Source organism: Microchirus variegatus (genome assembly GCF_963457635.1).
Source record: "Microchirus variegatus genome assembly, chromosome: 16".
Classification (NCBI taxonomy): Eukaryota; Metazoa; Chordata; class Actinopteri; order Pleuronectiformes; family Soleidae; genus Microchirus; species Microchirus variegatus.
In genome coordinates, this window is record NC_139817.1 from 11,822,499 (window position 1) to 11,844,474 (window position 21,976).

The following is a 21,976-nucleotide window of genomic DNA, read 5'->3' on the forward strand; positions in this document are numbered from 1 at the left end:
CCCTCTTTTTCATGTCTTCTAATCCCCCAAATCACACAGCCTCTTTCTCTGCCCAGTCTTTACTTATTTGAAGTGTGTCCCAGAGGCCAGAGTGGCTCTGGTTCCTCTCCCAGAGGAGCCCAGCCTGAGCTAATCGTCTGTGAGCGAGAGCGAGAGGAGCATGTCTGTTATCCTGTAGGTTTATCAGGGGAGCAGCCAGGCCCGTCCTGGCTGATAGATAGGATGGACATGCTTAGAGCGAAGCCAGGACACAATAAAAGGAGGAAATCCATTTACAAGCGTGGCCTCAATGACAAAGCCTCTAACCTTTTACTCTGAAATATTTATCCACTATGTAGTCGTCAATTTAATATTGCAGTTTTATTCACAGCAGTGCCTCTTGTGCCATTATTCACACCACCGAGGTTATTTGTTTTGTAATGGGCTACTGAAAGTGGATGTGCACTTAATGTCGGCGGTGATCTAAACCACATTACAGCTGTAGCATCCAATTTAGCGGGACAAATGAAGCAAAATAAGAGGTTCATGCAGGCGTGCCGTCTTAAGATTAGCAATTCAGTAGAAGGGTAATAGCAAGCCCACGTCTAAATAACGTGGACAGGAATGTACTGTATGTGTGGATATATATCGCAGGGCGAGACTGCATCTATTTTTCATCCCTAAAGATAAAAATCTTGAAGTCTACTGCATTTATTTGTGTTTTTAAGCGTCCACGGCTTCTGCCTCGAGCACTGGCAATTCATCTCGACTAACATAATTCGCCGTAACATAATATCGCTTTGGAATTGCATCATCGTCTGATGTATTTTAGCTACGGATAAACTTACATCATTTATTAACAGGCTTGAGATTCTCCAGTGCAAAGAATGGATCTTAATAACATGTGACATGAGTGGGGGGGAAAAAAAGAAGACTCGCCTGGTGGTTAAGCCTTAAATCACTTTGCAGTAAAACCAGAAAAATACACCCCCCCTCTTTTCCACAGCATGTTTACCATTCATGAATACACCTAAACCGTCTTTTCGGCTACATGTTTATCACAAAACTAATAAGAATCAACAACAAACACGATTGCTGGGCTTAGAAAATTTCATTTACTTGACAATCCTTATTAAGAAGAGGCAAAAAAAAAGGGGGGAGGGCAAAATGTAGTTATTCCAACAAACGTACTTCATGGAGAGCATTCACATGTTCATATATAATAATTGCACTTCATAATTATAAAGACAGGTTTGCTATGGAACTCAACAGGCCGACATAAATAAATAGTGTTACAGAACCAGTGCAGACATACATAGAATCTACTCAGTCATACGTCTCACACCGTCAGAGATAATATAGCCCTAAAAAGAAGAAGTGATTCAGGTGGCCTTATAGCTCTCCAGTGTGGCACTGCTTTGCTCCCAGGGTGTTGTGTCACAGTGCCGCAACCCACCAGGGGAAGAGACATCGCCATTCAAGAGGAAAAAAAAGTCCACATACGCAACCTTTTTTGAAAATAAAATACAACTCATCATGCTTGGCCCGGATGCCACAGTCTTCTTCTTAATATGTTGAGCATGATGACGGCAAAACAATAACTGCACCAAAAAGTCCAGAATAGTTGGGACATGTGTTCCAAATTCACAGTCAAAACAACAGAAAACCACATTTGCAGTTAATAATTAAACAAATGTTCCACACACACAAAAAAAAAAAACAGTTACCAGAGTCTAGTTTTTTTAAGGAAAGGTACCAATGATTACTTCAGTTTAGTTTGAGTTTCTCGTGACCTGCAAACACACAGTGTTACGTACGTGTTGAAATGTGAATGGCGAACTCTGATTGGGCCTCTCAAAATTAATTTAACGGGAGAACAGCAGGCATTTCTTTTTTTTTTAATGGACGTTTAACACAAAAAAAAAAAAGCAAGAAGATAAACACTTATCTAAAGTCATGATTATCGTTTTTACCTTCGGGGCTGTAGACACAAAGCCTTCTGCTGAACTACATGCACAGACATTAAAGGCATGTCTACTTCACACAGACGTATGTACTGACACACTTCCACCGTCTATAAGAGGTTTGTCACTCCTGCACCGACCCCTCCCCCCTTTTCCCCCTTCCCACCGCTGTGTGCCAGCGCCTCGTCTTATCTGTAGACGGGAAGCTGGATGTGGGTTTGCTGGTGGTGCTCCAGCAGCTGAGGCATTCCCATGGCTTCGTACCCGCGGCCCAGCATGCGCTCTTTGATGCACGGAGGGTGGATCTCACTGATGAGGCACTCCAGAGACTGCAGGCTGCTGCTGAGCACTGCAGCGTGGCACATGCTAGACGCGGGCAGCCCACAGCAGAGGTTTTGGTCCGTGGCGTAGGCCTGGATGTGAGGTGGGACCGGGGGGCGGAGCTGCGTCTGATGATGGTGGTGACGCTGATGGTGAAGATGGGACAGGCCCAGGTCTCGAGGCCTGGTTGCCAGCACCTGAGAAGTATAACAGTCGCTGTTGGGGGTGGCCACCATGTTATCCCAGAGAGGAGCGTAGTACTGTCCCACAGAGAACTCCCCCTGCATGGGGGCACAGTTCAGAGAGGAGCCGCTGACTCGCTCAGGCATGTACGACAGCTGCGAGGAGCACGTCAAAGGAGACTGACCGACACCGGTCTGTGCGGCTCTGTGTCCCTGACCCACGCTGTACATCCTCACCGGTACCTGCTGATACTGCTGCTGCTGAACCGGATGTTTGTGCTGCCAGTAACCGGCTTTGGCTATATCTGCACTCTGCGTGGGCAGCACCGCTGCACCCGTGAACGCCAGACTGCTCTGGGGCGGCAGTCCCAGAACAAAGTCGGAGTCTGAATGTGCCACCGCGGCCACGGCGTGCACAGAGGGACTGGCTCGAGCCTCCCCGCCCAGCTGCAGGGCCTGACTGTGGGGCACTCTGCTCATCTGCCTCATCAGGCTTTGAACCTTCGCCAGCTCAGACTGGGGGGGCAAGCTCTGATCCCCAGAGGTCACCCCCGCACGAGAACACAGCGTCTCGATGGGTACATCAGAGAGCTTACATGCACTTACATGATAGGCCTTGTGCCCGTGTCTGACAGCACAGCCAATATTTAGCGGATTATTATACGGTGCCACGGGAGCCGGGGGATTTGCATGTTTAGTCCTCCTGCCCTCGGAGCTTTTCACCACACCTTTGGCCGCCGCAGAGGCTTTGACGACGGCCAACAAGCCCCGGTGGCCTCCTGAGCACGGGTGTGAGTACGGGCTGTAGCGTTGGCCTGTGGTGTCCAAGCCGTTGACGGTTTTGTTGAGTTGCTTCTGCTGCGGCACCCGCACTTCAGAGGGAAAGATTTTGATGGACAGTGGATTGTTGGCGGTCTTCTGGGCGAAAGCGTCCAACTCCGCCGGAGAAGGGTATCGGGAAATCATGGAGGCTGAGTCGCCTGAGGAGAAAACACAAGGGATTAGTCGTTGTGAAGCCTTTGTGGTTATGTACCTTTTTTTTTGTAGGAAATCACAGGAGAAATCTTGTATACAGTGCAAATGAATTGATGCTTTATTCAAACTCGAATCGTTGCTCAGGGAAATCAAAATATAAATGTGGCTCCGTGAGATTTGATCACAGATGGCTCCAAAAAGGATTTGTTGTTCTTTAAAAATCAAGAAAGAGAGGAAAACTCCAAGCATCACTGCTTCCTTTCCGTAATAAAAGTTTCTTTCCACTCGAATTGTTGCTACTGTAAAAGCACGAAGCACGAAGCTTGAATTGTGAAGGAAAAGTTGTTGCAGATTGGAAAAATAAAATAGAATGGAGCAATCATCAGGAGCACTGCTGATTGAATTGTGTGTGCGAACAGGACAAACTATGATTGAATTTAAACACTATTATTCAGGCAATTTCATGGCTGCTTAACTCCTTAAAACAAAGGAAAGGTGGGAACGGGGGGGAGCCGTTTAAAAACAATAAATCACCCGGTAGACATTACAGCCACCTTTCCCTGCGACACTTTTATGGAATTACTGACATAAAAAGAAAAGGCGCTGGGATTTACCTATATCACGCTGTAAGTCAGCGGAAATCATCGCGGGCAAAATAACAAGCCCATAATCTGCAACAAAGGGGGCTAAAAAAATAAAAAACAAAACACTTCATTTCATTTCCAATAACAAAACCAATCCCGGCGATGCAGGGGGAGAGGCTCACTTGTTGTTCCCATTTGAAATTGATTTGGGAGTTCATTTCATTTCATGCCTACAGTGAGCCTCCCGACTGTGAAAATGATTCAATCTACAAGATCCATCTCATGAAAGAAAATAAATTGGGTGTTTAAAATGGAGGAAAAGAGGTAAGGTGGAGCGCTCAATCCATCCCGAAATCTCCCAGCGAAGCAGAAGGAGCGGCGCCGCGCGGTGCCAGGGGGCGTGAATGAATTCTACTGAGAAATACAACAAAGCAAAAAACAAAAAAAACAACAACAACACACGGCTTCATGTGCATCGCGGCGGTAGCGGCCCCGCTATAGAAAACAATGACATCTTGGGAGGTTGGAGAGGTGTTTATACTGTATACAACATCAAGATGTGAGCTCTCTCTTCTCCAGTTTCCCATAATCCTGCTGCTCTCAGAGAGGGAGGCAACAGGAAAAACCAGCTGCAATAACAGTTTCTGGCCTTTGGCGAAATACGGATTTTATTCATGACCATAAATGATAGAAAAGGGAGCTTCATATCCACCTTGAAAGAAGCTTAGGTGATGAAAAATGCTTCAACATATAATACAATGAATCCTTGCATCAGTGCACTTGCATCTGTGCTGCATAATAATATTCCTAATATTAGAGAGAGTATTTTCACGTGTTTCTTTCGCCGTTTAAATGTCAGCGTAAAGCCCGCGCGCCACGCTGTGATCGGGCTCGCTGTTTTACAAACATTTCAGACACTTTGAATGCCGACACGTCTTCACAGGGTGTCTGATATTGTTAGTCCAGAGATTACAGCCCTGTCAGAGCCGTGGAGACACAACACAGCTGCACTTCCCACTGTGGGGCTGCCTCAAAATGTGCTGCTATGGAGACCTCATTAGCAAACAGCACCCCTCTCTCTCCCCCCCCCCCCCCCTCACTCTGCATTCACATATTTATCATGTGAGGGCCATTACTGTGTGTGACACGTGGATCATACGAGTCGATCCTGACTTGAAGCGCGACACGCGGAGACCACGTGACGTGACGATTTTCAAAAAGAGTGCGGAACAGAGAACAGCACGAGTGCGCATTAACTCGCCGGGGCTCTGAATTACAACCACAGGTAATTGTGTCAGTCTCTGGGACTTTATTACCAATCAGTGGAGTTAAACCGCAGTAAACCGAGCACACAGGCGTCACCAGAGTCAGTTTCTGAAAACATGTGGTATTGTAGCAGCAGAGCAATGAAGGCGTACACTACAGTTCAAAGGTTTGGGGTCACCTATACCATTTTTGTTGTTTTTTCCATTAAAAGTCACACTTTTATTCATCAAAAGAGTTGCAAATTGAATGGAAAATATAGTCAAGACATTGACAAGATTAGAAATAATGATTTTTATTCCAAATAATCATTTTGCCCTTTGGTCAAAGAACCAGCAAAACTGTTTTCAGCTGTGCTAACATCATTGCACAAGGGTTTTCAAGGGTTTTCTAATCATCCAATAGCCTTCTAACGCAATTAGCAAACACAATGTACCATTAGAACACTGGAGAGATGGTTGCTGGAAATGGGCCTCTATACACCTATGTACATATTCCATTAAAAACCAGACGTTTGCAGCTAGAATAGTCGTTTACCACATTAACATTAACGGTAGTGTATTTTCAAGGTTGCGTGATAAATCTGAGGGCTCTGTAAAAAATGTACACGATGTACACAATTGACTTTATGTGAATATATAATTGTTGATTATTTTGACTGAGATTTGCAATATCGGAGGGTCAACTGAACTTTTACATATTTGTGCAGATCTGTGAAAAACAAAAGTGTTTTCTTCAGTCGGTAGAATAAGATATTTATAGGACGGGACACTATTTAATCTAAACTGGTCATTTGACATTTGACCATGTTGCGATTATAATACACCTTTGTACATATTCCATTAAAAACCAGACGTTTGCAGCTAGAATAGTCGTTTACCACCTTTACAATGTATAGAGTGTATTTCTGATACATTTAATGTTATATTTGTTAAAAAAAGTGCTTTTCCTTCAAAAAATAAGGACATTTCTAAGTGACCCCAAACGTTTGAACAGTATTGAAGCTCACAGTCTTCATAAAAAAGTTGTTCACTTCACTCTCCGGCAAAAACACAAGTGCAAATAAGTACCTCTCAAAAAATGTGTGGTTAATTAATTATAATCTGGCACTATATGGCAGCTCAAGTTTCCTCCTATAGGTGCCAAAATCACGCTGTCTCCACTCTCGCTGTATATACACACACACACACACACACACACACACACACACACACACACACACACACACACACACACACACACACACACACACACACACACACACACACACACACACACACACACACACACACACTCAAGTGAAAGTGATAATTAATGGTGTGCATAAAGTATCGCTTGCATGGGTTCCATCTAGAGCTGTGCGTTTGGTCATTTTAAGCAGTTATGTTTCCAAACATGCAAGATCAGTTGCTTCCAAGCCCGTTTTGGCTTTCATCCTGAGAACAAACAAAGCAAATAAACAAATAAAATATATAAAATGAGGCCAACTTTAGAAGGCTGCAATCATTATATTAGGCGGCGTTTGAAGTGCCGCGCATAAATGTACGAGCCAGTTAATACGCGAATATTTCACCTCGCGTGTGAAATCTTTGGCTACGAAAACAGATGTAGACTCTGGGTTTAAGGGCTGTTTGCCTCTAGGAGATGAAATTATTCATGTTGTTGATCTCTTTTTTTTTTTGATACATAATGAGCACCAAAAACACATAGGAAATGATTTGCATATTCCATAGATCAACAGAAACATCTTTTTTCTACCCCCCAAGATTCAAGGTTGCATGATAAATCTGAGGGCTCTGAAAAATGTACACGGTCACAAAATCTCTACTATGTTTCTATCTAGTGACTGACTTTATATAAATATTTATAATTGTGATTATTTTGACTGAGATTTATAATATGAGAGGGAACTGAACTTTGACATATTTAAAGTATGATATTTGTGCAGATCTGTGAGAAACAAGAGTGTTTTCTTCAGTCGGTACAATAAGATGTGTATAGGACAGGACACTATTTAATCTAAAATGGTCATTTAACATTAGACCATATTGCAATTTTGTTACAATTTGGATATCGCAAAATCTGTTTTTGTGTGTGTTTTCAGTAACTGTTGGTTTGTTGTGTTTGAGAGCTCGTTGTTACTGTTCAGCTCCCTCTCAGGTAGTCCACAGTGCTGTGCGAGCGCGAGGGGGCGTGGCTACAGTAGAGCAGCGAAAGCCAACGTGTGCTTCTTTTACTGATATACACTACGTTCAAAAGTTTGGGGTCACTTAGAAATGTCCTTATTTTTGAAGGAAAAGCATTTATTTATTTTTTCAATTACTATAACATTAAACCTCCGAGGTAAAAACTGCGATGGATACATGTCCGAAACCCCAGAAAGGCTCCTCAAAACGCGTTATAGATGCAAAGGCATACAGGGAAGGACTTGGTCCGCATGAAGGCACGATATTTGGAAAAGTTACGGTTTATTGGTGGTGCAGATCCACACAAGTTGGTGCCTTCGTCTTGGACGACCCGGAGAGTCTTCCGTCTATTGCGTATCCTGATATCGTCAATAACGTCTTTATTCAACCTAACCTTAAAGGTGCATTATGTAATAAATCTAAAGCAACTGGTCATAAAATCCTCCTAATATGTCACAGAGACTCAGGAATAATGTTCATATAACAAACTGAACTCACTCAAGTTATACTATACGATACGATATACGAATAACACACACACACACACAGACAGACAGATGTTCCTGGAATTTATAGACAGATTACTGAGCTCTACCTTCCCATCAGTGACGAAAGTTTAAAGCCAATTAAAAGGTTGAATCTCTTGGAGATCACCACCTGTTTCGTGTCATTGTTTTCCCGTGTTTTCCTCTGTTTTCTCTTCCACTGTAGTCACAATACTCACAAAATTAAGATGAGACGTGAAAACAAACAGGCCGTTCACATGACGACGACGACGACGACGACGCCGAAGGAGCGGGGGGGAGAAACGGCAGCTCTGTGCTGTCAGGTGCAGAATAGCAGAGAGATAATTAGCAGTTTGACCTTAAGCACTAAATTACCGTTAACCTGCAGACTGCACGCTGTTTCGCCTCCTCAGCCCTGACAGAGAGCAGAGGCGCGGAGAGAGAGCGAGACGGAAAACATCAGCCACAGCATCACGCAGTGTTTACACGCTGAAACTCTTTGACCCTGTAACAGTCTCTCTCTCTCTCTCTTGCTCGTCTCGAGTCTGATTGGAGTGGGTTTTTTACAGGTTTAAAAAGGCTTGTTTGCCTGGGAAAATCTGCATAACGATGGCATCGAGAGCTCTTGATTGATCAGTTTAATGGCCCCCACTAGTCATGCGAGAGACGTCGGTTCCACGCATTAAGCATGCTCTGCGACCGCTGTGGCACCACACTGAGTGGAGCTGGCACACTCTCATGAAACACCTAATCCTGATTTCCCCTCTTTAAATGCAAAAGACTAACTTGGGCGGGGGGGGGGGGAGAAAAAATGTGTATGTTCATGGCATAAAGGATCATTTTGGCATCAGAAATAATCTGGAACATTGTGTTTCTAATCATACCACAGTGTAATATATGGCCTTTCATAACCGTAATTCCACCCCCACATTTGTGCCACTTAAAAGGCGGCTAATCTTTTTCCCCGTGGTCACACTTGAAGCCATTTCCCCGCAGATTACAGCAGAGACCTCGTTGTTTCACAGCAGTTAAAGTTAATCACTAATTTATGGGCAAAACAAGCCCCAGAGGCAGGGCTGGGGAAAAAAAAAAAAAAGGGAGTTGGACGAGCACATTGTGTTTTCCAAAAGCCACTCCTACAAACCATTACATGCCCACAGGGCCAACATAAGGAATTACAATGACCACTAAGTATGATTCCCACATGAGAAAAACTCAGATTCATCATCATTAATGTCCATAGGTTTTTTTGGGCTCCCTGGATGTTGATGCTGGTGGCGACTTATTGTGAAAGCATGAATGTCAAATGTGCGGCATGAATGCGAGAGGTAATTGCGCGCATAAATATTTGTTTACCACACCTAATAATCCTCATATTTAAAATACTCCATACCTCCATAAGCAGTGGGGCTGCAGCGGGCTCAGCACATTCACGACACCTATGTCTCTGTTACCATGACAACCTCTCTTTTTTTGTGTGTGTGTGTGTGTGTGTGCGCCCAGTTGGCCCAATAACACTAGTCATTATAGCCATGTAATTAATTTGCCCTGCCTTCATTTATCTAGAGGGTAGAAGGAGCAACAACACCCAAACTCACGCTTCTGGGTGCTCGAGCCACGGATTGAAAATTAAACTGTGCTCTTTATTTATTAAGCTATTATATATATACTTATATATACTAATATATTATATTATAAGTCGACCTCCACATTTGGTAAAGAGCATATATCACGATATAATTACAGGGGACCTGGTGGTCGTTATTGAAAGGATTTCAGGCAAATTGTCATATTCATATGGTCAGATTTAAGTTGTAAACCTAAACCTGGTCTCTCTCCTCTCTCTGTACCTCACCTTCCTCTTGTCCTTTCTTTCCCCAATTGTTTCCTTTCACCCCAACCGGTCTAGGCACTCGGCCGCACATCTCTGAGTCTTTGGTTCTGTCAGAGATTCCTCTCCACCGATGCCTCATCTCGATGACGTTCGTCTACGTACGGAACAGTTTTGAGTTGAATCGGTGTCCTTGAATAAGAAGAATCTATCGCATTTCACAGTGTAGCTCTTCACAGGCACTGATTCAAAGTTCTAATTAGTTATTTTCGGCAATGTTTGTGAAATAAATAATATACAATTTAGGGTTTTTGGTGCAGGCCATAGACGTTTGACAAAATTAAAAAAAAAAAAAGGGCCACAACGTTCTTAAGTATGGGAACAGGCCGGGTTGAGGAAGTTGTCGCTGAGTTTCCAAGGCGAATAACTGATTTAAGGTTCCTTTACAAATCTGCTCTGGTCTGGTTTAAACCACAACTCTCCAAAAATTAATCAATGTTAGCTTAGCGTTTGACATTTTAAACCAGCATGTGATGTTAGTAATTTGAGACACACGAGCAGAGAGACGCTGAGAATATACCTCGTTCATTTTGGAGTCAGTGGGGGGAAAAAAAATGGGGGAGCTCCACACCCAGGCTTCCACAAATGGGGAACATAGGACCTTTTTTGGGAAAAACGGGGAACATAGGTACGACCCCAAAAAATGCAGGTTTAGAGAGCATCATCGCACGTGAGGTGCACAGTCAGCACTTTTCAAGACGTCAGTTATGAAAAGGCATTAATATTTATCGGCGACAAGGTTAAAAAAAAAAAAAAAGGGCCTGTCCGGTTAACGTCTACATCTGCGTTAGTTAAAGATGGATGAGGTGGGAAAAGGGTGAGAGACGCAGAAGATTGGGACATCTCACTCACACTGAACTCTCCATTCAAACTCTATAGAACACAGTTACCATTGTAGTTTTTTTGTGAGCTTGAGGAGAATTCTCCTTTGCACCAGTGTCACTCCTCATTTGTTTCTGTGCCGCTTGGCCCAGCTTGGGCAGAATCTCCTCTTTAAAAGCTGAAAAAAAAAAAAGACATTTCCAGCCCCTGCTTTCAGGCTGAGATAACAGCTCTCTCTCTCGCGTTATTCCTCACACTCATTTCTCAGAAATCTTCGACATGGGCTTCTACGTCCTGTGCCCTCTATTCATTCATGGCTGAAAATGGAAAAGGGCTTTCAAGAAACGCAGCGGCAACTAAAAGGTCCGTCCCCCACGTTTTTAAAACGTGATCCGGTAACGACTCACTTAACGCAGGAGCCTGGGCCACACAGACCGAGCTCGCCTCCCCTCAGCAGTCTATTCCCCGCGATTGTGCGTGAAATGTCAGGCTTCGGGGCTGACACGTGCTGCACAGTTGCAGCAGTGCATAAAACTAAACAGGAGGGGGCAGGGGGTGGAAACAGGATGAGGAACACACCCCCGGTTCTGCCCGAGGCAAACGAGGCCCTTCTGTTCCAATGTTTAGCAGACAAGTGCTCCACTGATTCCCAATTAATATTTAATAACATAAAATAGACGAGGAGGTATTTCACGCGGGGAGAAAGACGAGGAGAAGGAAGCACTTCAAAACTTGAGCGTAGTAGTTGCAGAAATGGAAAAAAATATCACCGTTGTGACCATTAACAACGCAGTTTGACGCAGCAGCACACTTATATTCTCTCTTTGTTATGCACATGGTTTTCTGAAGTTTAATGATAGCCAGCAACATCTGACTTCAATTTTTGGGTCATCCGTCCATTTTCTTGGGGCCAATCCCAGATGATATAGTGTGAAAGGTGGACAGGTCACCAGGGACTCTCACACCTACGGTGCAGTGAGAGGAAGGGTGTCAAACTCATTTTAGTTAAGGGGCCACATAGGGCGGAATTTGATCTCGAGTGGGCTGGACGAGTAAAAAATAACACTCTTTGTTTTATATTGAATGAAGTATCTCTAAGTTTTCTAAAAACATGAAATCCAACAATATTATGCCTAAATTGACCGTTTAAGCCCAATTTTCACAAATGTATTTATTTATTAGAGCCGATCAGCGTCCACAACAGCTCAATTTGCCAAATCTCCTCACATTAAAAATCAAAAACAGTTCACACAGATTAAGTCTCTGTCATCGTTTACATTCACTGCCGTTTTGATGCGTGTTGTAAAAAGCCGTGATAATCCTTCATGAGAAAACATAATCAATAATCATGATAAAGGTGCAAACATGGAAAACGTCCATTTTGGTGATCAGAGAAAGACCTGAATGTACAGTAAACACTTAAAATTCTAATAGTAATGGGCTAATATAGTAAGAATATCTTATTTCTGGTGCAATTCCCAGCTTGTTTATAACGGTCATAATGTGGTCATATAGGATACTATTACAGTAATATTATGTTATTTCCAAAGTAATATCCAGGTTACGGCTTGATAATAAATATTAATACCATGTTTGTGAAGCAGAATCTCTGACACAAATGTTTTCACCAAACTACACTACCGTTCAAAAGTTTGGGGTCACTTAGAAATGTCCTAATTTTTGAAGGAAAAGCACTTTTTTTTCAATGAATATAACTAAATTAAATGAATCATAAATACACTCTATACATTGTTAATGTGGTAAACGACTATTCTAGCTGCAAACGTCTGTTTTTTAATGGAATATGTACATAGGTGTATAGAGGCCCATTTCCAGTGTTCTAATGGTACATTGTGTTTGCTAATCGCGTTAGAAGACTATTGGATGATTAGAAAACCCTTGAAAACCCTTGTGCAATTATGTTAGCACAGCTGAAAACAGTTTTGCTGGTTCTTTGACGAAAGGGTAAAATTATTATTTTGAATAAAAATCATTATTTCTAATCTTGTCAATGTCTTGACTATAATTTCTATTCATTTTGCTGCTCTTTTCATGAATAAAAGTGTGACTTTTAATAGAAAACACAAACAAATTGTATAGGTGACCCCAAACTTTTGAACGCTAGTGTATGTCTTGGTGATTACTCTATAAATAAGATGTATCGCCATAATATCACTTCCCTATCAACAAATGTATGCAATGTTACTGATCAATATTCCTATACTCCTTCCTCTGAGACCATGACCTGATTCATTCCATTTTTCAAGTCACTGCAACAACGACAACTACAAAAAAGTAAAAACTTACTTTAAAGGCACTAAAATAATTTAAGACGCTTCACGGGCTAAGAGCATAAATAAAACTGCAATGCAAACACTCAACTGAACCATTAAACTCTAAGTAATTATAGATCTCCAATACAGTTTCAAACCGGGCACGGCAAAAAGAAATATAAAAAGGCATCAGCATTTTTGTAAAGTGAATCAAAAAGGGAAACCACAGCAGAATAACTTTGTGCCGTACATGATCTCATTAAATGGATCTAGACTATGCAGGGAGAGGGAAAAAAAAAGACAAATGTATTCAGCGCTCGGCACAAATAATCCGCATGACGACTAAATATACACATCAAAACGCAGGAACGGAGCAAGAAGTAATTTTGGCGACATGTCACATTTGAGCAATTAATTACGAGAAATGTGATCACGAATGAATGTCAATCCAGTCGTGAGTCACCAAAGATACTCGCTTCACCTTTGAGTGAACGCTGTTTAATTAGCCGCCACGAAGGTCACTGACACGGAACACTGCCTTCTGAAACATGAACATTATTAGTAACTCTGTATGCGAGCGTCGATTAACTTGTCCAGTTTGACCGCGGCGCGGCGATCGGTAGCATTTTTTTTCGACAGCACCCAGAGGCCCAGTGTTTGAACTCGAGAAGCTTCATGGCAGCTGAAATCTCTAACCCCGGACGCCCTGTGACCTTTGAGCTCACGCAGCACGCCGTACTTTGTCCACCTCCGACTCTGCTTTAATCTGTCCCACACGTGTCTGTCTGGGTGACTTGGTGATAAAAACACTGGTGTTGAATTCATTGTGTTTGTACATCGTGTTCGTTCCAAATGTGTAGATTGGGATTATTCATTTGATTCATTCATAATTTCATATGGCCAATTTTATAGGTCTAGTAACAGTGGTAATGTGCCATATGTGGTATAAATGGACTTAGGCTTCTATTAATGTGATATATACAGTATATATATATTTGTATATATATTTGTATATATAATAGCAAATATACATTTCCTGGTGTAATTTTACCAAGTTTTTATCTCAGCATCTAAGTCAGAATCAGAATTTGTGTTATTGACTGTATTAAAGATGTAAATCACGACAAAGTATTACCACATGAGTTACCATCACATATGAACTACTGCTGCAAAAAATATAGCTTAGCGTTCAATATTGCACTTGTTATGTATCCGACTGCGTGAAATACATAGTAAGATTTTTATATTTCCAATAAGAAATAATAACAATAAATTGCACATTTTCACAGATTTGCTGTTTTCCATTGTTACTAATTGCCCATTTTAATTTGAAAACGATTCCTTGAGGAGCCGTCACATAGCACATTAGTGGCTAACCGGTTTCCGCCCCTTCAGTCCATCTTCTACCACTTTATCATATATTATCTATTATTATTATTATTAATCTTAAATTATCTACCACGCGACCAATTTAGAGTGTCTAATTTACCTAATCCCCCAGTTTCCAGGTTAATTTTACACTCTGAATTGACCGTAGGTGTAAAGGTGAGAGTGAAAGGTTTGTCTGGCCCTGTGATGGACTGGCAACCCGTGCAGGAGTACCCCGCTTTCCGCCCTACTTCCGCTGGGATTAGCTCCAGTGGCCCCCCGCGACCCTCATGTGGAGGATAAAGCCGTAGAGAAAACGAATGAATAATTCTGCAGATTATCCTGGTGCAGAGGTGCCCTCTGTTTTTAAGGGTCCAGATGGTCGACCATCGGGCAGTCTATGACCACGCGTAAGCCTCTGCAAATGCTGAGCAAGCAAATGACTTGCAAACAAGAGGGCACAGACCGCGCCAACGGAGGCTGTGCCGTGGCCGGTCGCCATCAGCTGACCGACAGGTGGTGTGTCCTCCTGTTTTGCTTCATTTCTTTCACACATCTCATATCTCATTTGCGCTTTATATCACGGGGGATAATCTTAACGTGGTGCACTGGACACAAACTCACCTTTGCGGGTGCAGGGCTGCGGCGGCGGCGCTGGCAGCAGGATCGGTGGAGGAGCAACATCGAGGCCTTTGGGAGCGCAGGACAGACGCTGCGACGACGAGAGGCTCTGCTGTCTCTGGATACAGGCCAGCATGATAGTTCACTACGGCTGCTCACAGCCTGAGTCGACCTGCTATAATAAAGATAATAATAAAAAAACGGTTTTAACTTTATTTTACGGCGATGCAATTAATAAAGAAATAAAAACGCTGATTAAACAAAGACTAAAATACAGCCGTGCTTTGTGATAAGTGCTAACTGCTGCATGCTAATACACGTAGCAAGTATCAGTTCATTAATTAGGGTATGAACACACCAGCTGAGACTGCCTGAAATGTCCTTGGGTTTGCAGATATTAGGTCATAAATGATTCATACTGTGGAAATTAACCTTGCGTTGGAGCTATAGGTTAAGTCAGAGGATCAGAGAAGTCAGCAGGGTTCACTCCTCGCTGCATCGAAGCTGTCTGCGTGACATTTCAAGGCAATCCATCCAATAACTGTTCCTGTAATTCATGCTGGATAAGTGGTGGACCAATCATCGGAGCAACGGCACAAAAACCTTTTAACCCTCGCTGGAGATTAATTGATCCTCCACCAGCTCTGCTCTCACATGTTTGGATTTATTTATTTTTTTCCTCTGATTGCATGGTTAGGCCACATAATTCCACAGGATCACTGGAACCAAAGTAGATGCCAACTTAAAGTTTGAAGAAGAAGAAGAAAAAAATATCCAACGATGGAAAATGCATTTAAAAACTCTTGCAAACTTGACTTTTATGTCGCAGGAAAAGTGCCGGCTTGCACTCCTGCTTTCAAAAACAGCTTCCCTACATTGCTGCAGGATGGCTCCTCACGCATCTCAAAACTCTCTTCAACGTCTCGGGTCCTTTTACCATATTAAAATTCAGGAGCCCCCGCTTTGAAATGCAGAGACTCTACATTTAAGAGAGTAATATCGCTTAATCACGGCACCGTCTCCTCCCGCTGCTTAGTTGTTATGATGGCTCTTCGCTGTTATCAACCTTGGTCTGTCAGCTGCAATCACACAGATCATTTACAAGGACTCCCATAGCCTCGGGGTGTGTTTCAATTTGTAACGAGCCCAGAGACCTGGGTTTCTTGTTCTATAAATTTACGGCTGCATTGATCAGCAGAGAAAGCCAAAAGCAGCTCACTCCCCAGAAGAGGCCATGCTGTTTGTGGAGTTAAGTATTGTCAGAGGAAATGAGAGGCTGAGCCTGAAAAAAGCAGGCGCCGCTCTCTCTCTCTCTCTCTCTCCGCAGCAGTGCTGATTGAAGCAATCATTCTGAAAAGAAAGCCAGACATTGAGGGAATATTTAAGAGATAATGGCATTTGACATTCTCTTTCATTATCGCAGGGAGTCAGCAAATCTGAGTGCTGGCACTGCAGAACTCAACAAAAAAAAAACCCTCTCTCACTCTTTATAAGCATCTTTAAAACCAGCAACACACAATCAGACATGTATACGCTGTTAATAGTTGATAAATCTGTGACTGCAAACAGACAAATTAGGTCAATTTCAGATGCCTGCACCCTACCGTTCAAAAGTTTGGGGTCACCTATACAATTTCTGTGTGTTTTCCATTAAAAGTCACACTTTTATTCATCAAAAGAGTTGCAAAATGAATAGAAAATATAGCCAAGACATTGACAAGGTTAGAAATAATGATCTTTATTCAAAATAATAATTTTGCTTTGGTCAAAGAACCAGTAAAAGAGTTTTCCAATAGCCTTCTAACATGATTAGCAAACACAATGTACCATTAGAACACTGGAGAGATCGTTGGAAATGGGCCTCTATACACCTATGTACATATTCCATTAAAAACCAGACGTTTGCAGCTAGAATAGTCGTTTACCACATTAACAATGTATAGAGTGATTGATTCATTTAATGTTATATTCATTAGACATTTCTAAGTGACCTCAAACTTTTGAACGGTAGTGTACAGCTCTCATGTTTCCTCTTTTTTTTGGTCTTTAAGTTCATTTCTCCCTCTGGGTCCAGAGGTCAAGCACAGAACATGGTCTACGACGATGATGAGCTGCTACAGAAACATGATTACCTTCCCCTTCAAAAAGGGAAAGAGAAGTAATGAGGATGTGGCTTTCATTTCACTCAGGTGCCTTTACCCTCACTCTTCCCTCTCTCCGCATACTCCCCTCTCCGCTCAACATCTGTCCCTCGCTGACAAGCCCACTTCAAAACTGCTCAGTGCAACCTGTCTCATCTGAGCCCACACACACACACTCACACACACAGAGAGAGACAGACACACACAGTGCTAAAAGCCCTAGTATGGTCAGATTCCATTTTGAAAATAATAGCAGCTTCACAACAACCCTTCCATTACCACACATTTGTCGAGAGAGGGAGGCAGCGAGAAAACACGAGAGAGAGAGCGAGAAGAAGAAGAAGTATCTCGAGGGAAATCCCTTCACTCGCCCGAAAATGAGACATGAACTGGAATACCTTCCATTACCCCCGTAATTTGCAGACGGAAAAAAAAAATACATCAAGGAAATCATTATAATTCAAAGAGGCCAGCAGTGGCTTAAAGAAAAAAAAGTGTCTCAAAGAAAAAAGGAGAGCGAGATTCGGTCCATCAAAGTGCGCGTAATGACGGCTTCTTTGATCTCGCGATGTAAATTTTCAAATTCAAAGAGATTTTATGAAAATGTGAATTTGAAATTGCCTCTTGAATCTGAAGAATTACCTGAAAAAGAGGGTGGGGGGGGGGGGGGGGGGGAGAAAGAGAGACGAGAGATCAAAGTGATCCAAGAATTTGTGATATTATCTGGGCCAAACATCAAGCAATATCATTTCTCCAGCATTCTATTAAATGCTCTGCTCTGTTAAAGGAAAAAAAAAAAGAAAAGAAGAAGAAAGTCTTGTACTACTTTAAAATGTCACGTCGACCTCTGCGAGCGGCAAAGGGTGTGTCGGCATCTTTGAAATGGCAGCCGTTATCGTGGTTTGGCTCAACTTCCACAAATAAGGTTAAAGGAGACATATTATACCCTATTTGTCCAAGTGAACCTAGTTCCCTGGTGTCCTAATGAACATGTCTGTGACATGCTTTGGTCAAAATACCTTAAAGGTGCATTATGTAATAAATCTAAAGCAACTGGCCATAAAATCCTCCTACTATGTCACAGAGACTCAGGAATAATGTTCATGAAACATACTGAACTCACCAACAACAACAGTACACATTTGCATTCAAAACATTTTTTTTGCAGCCTGCAAATCATGTTTATGTTTTGAAATCATGTTTTGGCATGTGGCGCCACCTACCGCCTTCTACCAATCATTGCAGTCAGTAGTCTCAGCTGCCAAGCAACCACGGGTTGCCACCTAAAAGACCTTTTTTTGAATTTGAATGCAGTAACAGTTTTTGGCCACATTCTTACATATAGCGCCTTTAAGGATGAAGCACCACAGCAGTTCAATCACCCTGCCTAAACAGCCCTGTTCAGAACGCTCAGTTCTGAGTGCCTGTCTCTTTAAATGCAAATGAGACACAGGAAACTACATCAGCGTCACTGAGGCTCCGGCAGCTAACAGCAGTTAGCATTTGGAAAAGCCATCATTTGCCGACTCTAGCCGGCACATTGCCGTCAAATATAAAATGTATCCATTGGACACGTTAATCCTCTGAGGCTGGACGTTTGTGTAGAACTCTGTGCTGCACTGTGCAGCCAAGAATAGAACACTTTGCAGACTTCCATTCTTCCGGATACTATTTTAGAGGTTTTTAGGCTCAAAGCGGAGTGAGGCGGACCACAAAAACATGACTGAGTCATCTTTTTTCACACTTTGCGGACCTAGGACCTGCAGAGTCCCAAATATAAGTATTAAAATGATTAAAAAGTTGATTTTGCATAATATGTCTCCTTTAAGGATGTGGCATTAATATAATGAGTCTTAATGAGTCTATAACGAGTTTCCTTCTTCAGTGTGAGATGTGGTTATATATAAAGCAAATCTCTCACACATTTACTCCTATAGCCCATACTGCAGTCATCAACATTAAGGACTTCTGTAACGTGCATGTTTATTAATAAATAAAAGAAAAGGGACAAAGTTTAAGCTGCAAGGACATCTAATCCTTGCCCACTCTCCGGCGACATCCATGTCGCTGATAAGAAGCATGATGTGGTCCACTGAGGGCGTGCCAGGCAGATAAAGACCGGGTGCTTTGCGGTCCATCTAACCGTCCCCCACGGTTTTCTGATAAGAGTGTTTTGGCAGACAAGTTTATTTTTCAAGCCTCTCCCCCCCCCCACCCCCCCATCATCGGGACTTAAAAGGCCCCATTTCCTAATGTCATCTCTCCCAGGATCAGGACAAGGCATTTTCTGAGGAGATATGGTCGACTAAAGAGCCATGAGGGAAGTGATACGAGGACATTAAAATGGCCGCTTCGGTTTAACAGGCAATTCGTGAACTTATTTTTTAACTGCGTCTTTTCAACACAAAGGACACTTTCTCTGTACCATCATCGAATTAGCACCAGTTATTGTTCTGCGATATTTCTTTAGATAATAAAGTAAGGTATAATGCGGGGAAATTATGCCTGGACCATGTCTAAATTTGGATCCTTTTGGCAGCCGCAGCAGAAGCAGCTCTTCATTAGCATGAGAGCATGAGTGTGTGTGACCTTCTGGAGTCTTTTATGACTGTGAGCAGCATCAGGGGTCAGAGCGAAGATAGAGGCAAATTGCAAAGAGGGGGCCTCCCTCTCAGCAAACATGAAATGCACAGAAAAAAGAAAGAAAGATGCACACTGGCTCCACATATCAACCATATCAACCTGCCACTACTGTCTCTTTCTCCCCTCACACACATATCTATATCTTCATCTTCATGCCTAACCCTAACCCTAAAACCAGGTCTTCACCCTGAAAATGTCCTTTAAAGTTGTGGAACGCAGACAAAATGTCCCCACAAAGATAGGTTTCTACATTTTTTTGGTACAGTACACACACACACACACACAGTCTGGTCTCCATGACTTCAGAGGACAATGCATTGACTCATACTGACCTAACCCTAAACCTAAACCTAACCCCGACCTCAGCCTTACACTAAAATATGTCTTCATCTGGACACAAAGTTTATCCCTTACCTTAACAATAACCAGTTAATGCCTAACTCTAACCTTAAGTTAAACCACAATCTAATTAAAAGGTTCCTTAGAAATAAGGTTCAGCCTTGTTAGACTTCTGGTCCTGACAAGGCCAATGAATGATCGGACACTCATAGACATAATGCATTCCCAAGGCCCAAACCCTAACCTTAACCATAACAACTAAATGCCCAACCCTAACCTTTAACCCTACAACCAGGTCTTAAAAAGCCTGTTAAAGTGTGTGAGGACCAGCCAAAATGTCCTCATGCGGTTAAAATGTCCTCGCAAAAACAGTTTTGTTTGACAATTGGTCCACACAGCCTATTTAAGACACACACACACACAGAGAGAGAGACACACAAACCCTCTCTCAGCTCCTGTTCTCGCAGTTCTCAGAATCCTCAGTTAATAATTAGATGATAATGAAAAAGGTTTAAGATGAGCAGCCTTTTCAGTCTCTGGATGGATTAGCATTTGAGTGCTATGCTAATGTTTTGTTTTTTTTTCCTCCTTCCTTTCACTCGGAGTCTGCGAGAAAAGAGATAGGAAGAGGGAACAACACAAAAGCAAAGAAAAAAAAAAAAAAAAGAAGAGGAGCAAATTTGGGAGGAAATAGATGATTAATAGAGAGTGATTGGTTCGTGCGGAGGGGATGGGAAAAAAAAAGAAGCAGTGTCCCACTTTGAATGAGCAAGACGTGCCCATGAATAACAATCCACTTACTGCATAATTAATTGTATATTATGTATGGCTTTTATACCGTCTTTAAAGGTAGGCACTGCAGGAACCTGTTTAAGTAATGGAGACCAGACAAGTGGTCTGATATACAGCGCTGCTGCAGCTGCTGGATTCATCTCTATAAAGCCCATCATACACACACACACACACACACACACACACAGACCCCCCCCTCATACATTTTTAATAGAATCTATTACTTCTGGATTAGCCGATAAGAGCTGCCCTGGTTAAATTCTATAATAGTTTGCATAATTGCTATCAGAGCAGCGCATAACAGAGACCCTGGTTTCTCTCTCTTCTCCCCTTCTCTGTAGAGAGAAAAGAAGAAAACACAAAGGTTCAAACACAGGATAACCAAACAACCCCAGAGTCGCTCCGCTCCGCGCTAAAAGAACACTCAAGGCCCGGGGGCTGATAACACACGAGGGCTCATTTCCATTGAGATTAGCTCCCGTGCAGAAAGGTATTACAACCGTTTAGAAAAAAAAAAATGTTTCCTATATGACTTGCGTGCGAGTGTAAAATTTATGTAAATGCGAACACTGGGCATGCAGTAGTCGAGCAGATGTCCACGACGCCATTCAAATGCATGTAAATCAAGCAGCATTAATGGCTGGCCGCCTGGGACGAGCGTTAACGTCACAGTTTCTCTCTTGCGCACAAATCCATGCAGTCACCGCAAGACGTTATATACATTATAAAGATGCACGGGTGTGTCAGAAATCTTCAACTCAATAACAACGACAAATCACTCAGTCACAAAGTAGAGCCCGTTCTCCGTCGTCCTGATTACGTGCAAACGGCAACAAACAGTTGCAGAGGGGAAAAAAACGTAAACATTATTATTGTTCTAACTCAATTCTCCTGTTTGCTTCTTGCAGTTAAACACTGGACGCGTTTATAGCTCATATCAACGTTTTTACTGCGCATATGCAAAGTAATATATGAGCCGTGCTATAAAAGCTACATCGGTCAACATCTCGCTCCCCCACTACATGTCAAATTACTTTCAAATAAAACTGGAATTATTGAGAAATACATTAAAAGAAAATCAAAGCAGTAGACATTAGACATTTACAGCTGGAGCTTTTTTACTTCC

General features: G+C 42.4%; 1 protein-coding gene across 1 annotated transcript; it reads right to left on the reverse strand.

The window, feature by feature from the left end:
• Positions 1-2,131: 2,131 nt before the first annotated feature.
• On the reverse strand, positions 2,132-15,071 carry LOC310937883 (protein FAM222A-like; the record flags this gene model as incomplete). Its single annotated transcript, XM_083902265.1, has 2 exons — positions 2,132-3,426; positions 14,939-15,071. 2 exons carry the CDS (start codon positions 15,069-15,071, stop codon positions 2,132-2,134), a joined length of 1,428 nt encoding a protein of 475 aa, XP_083758391.1.
• Between the last annotated feature and the right edge of the window lie 6,905 nt (positions 15,072-21,976).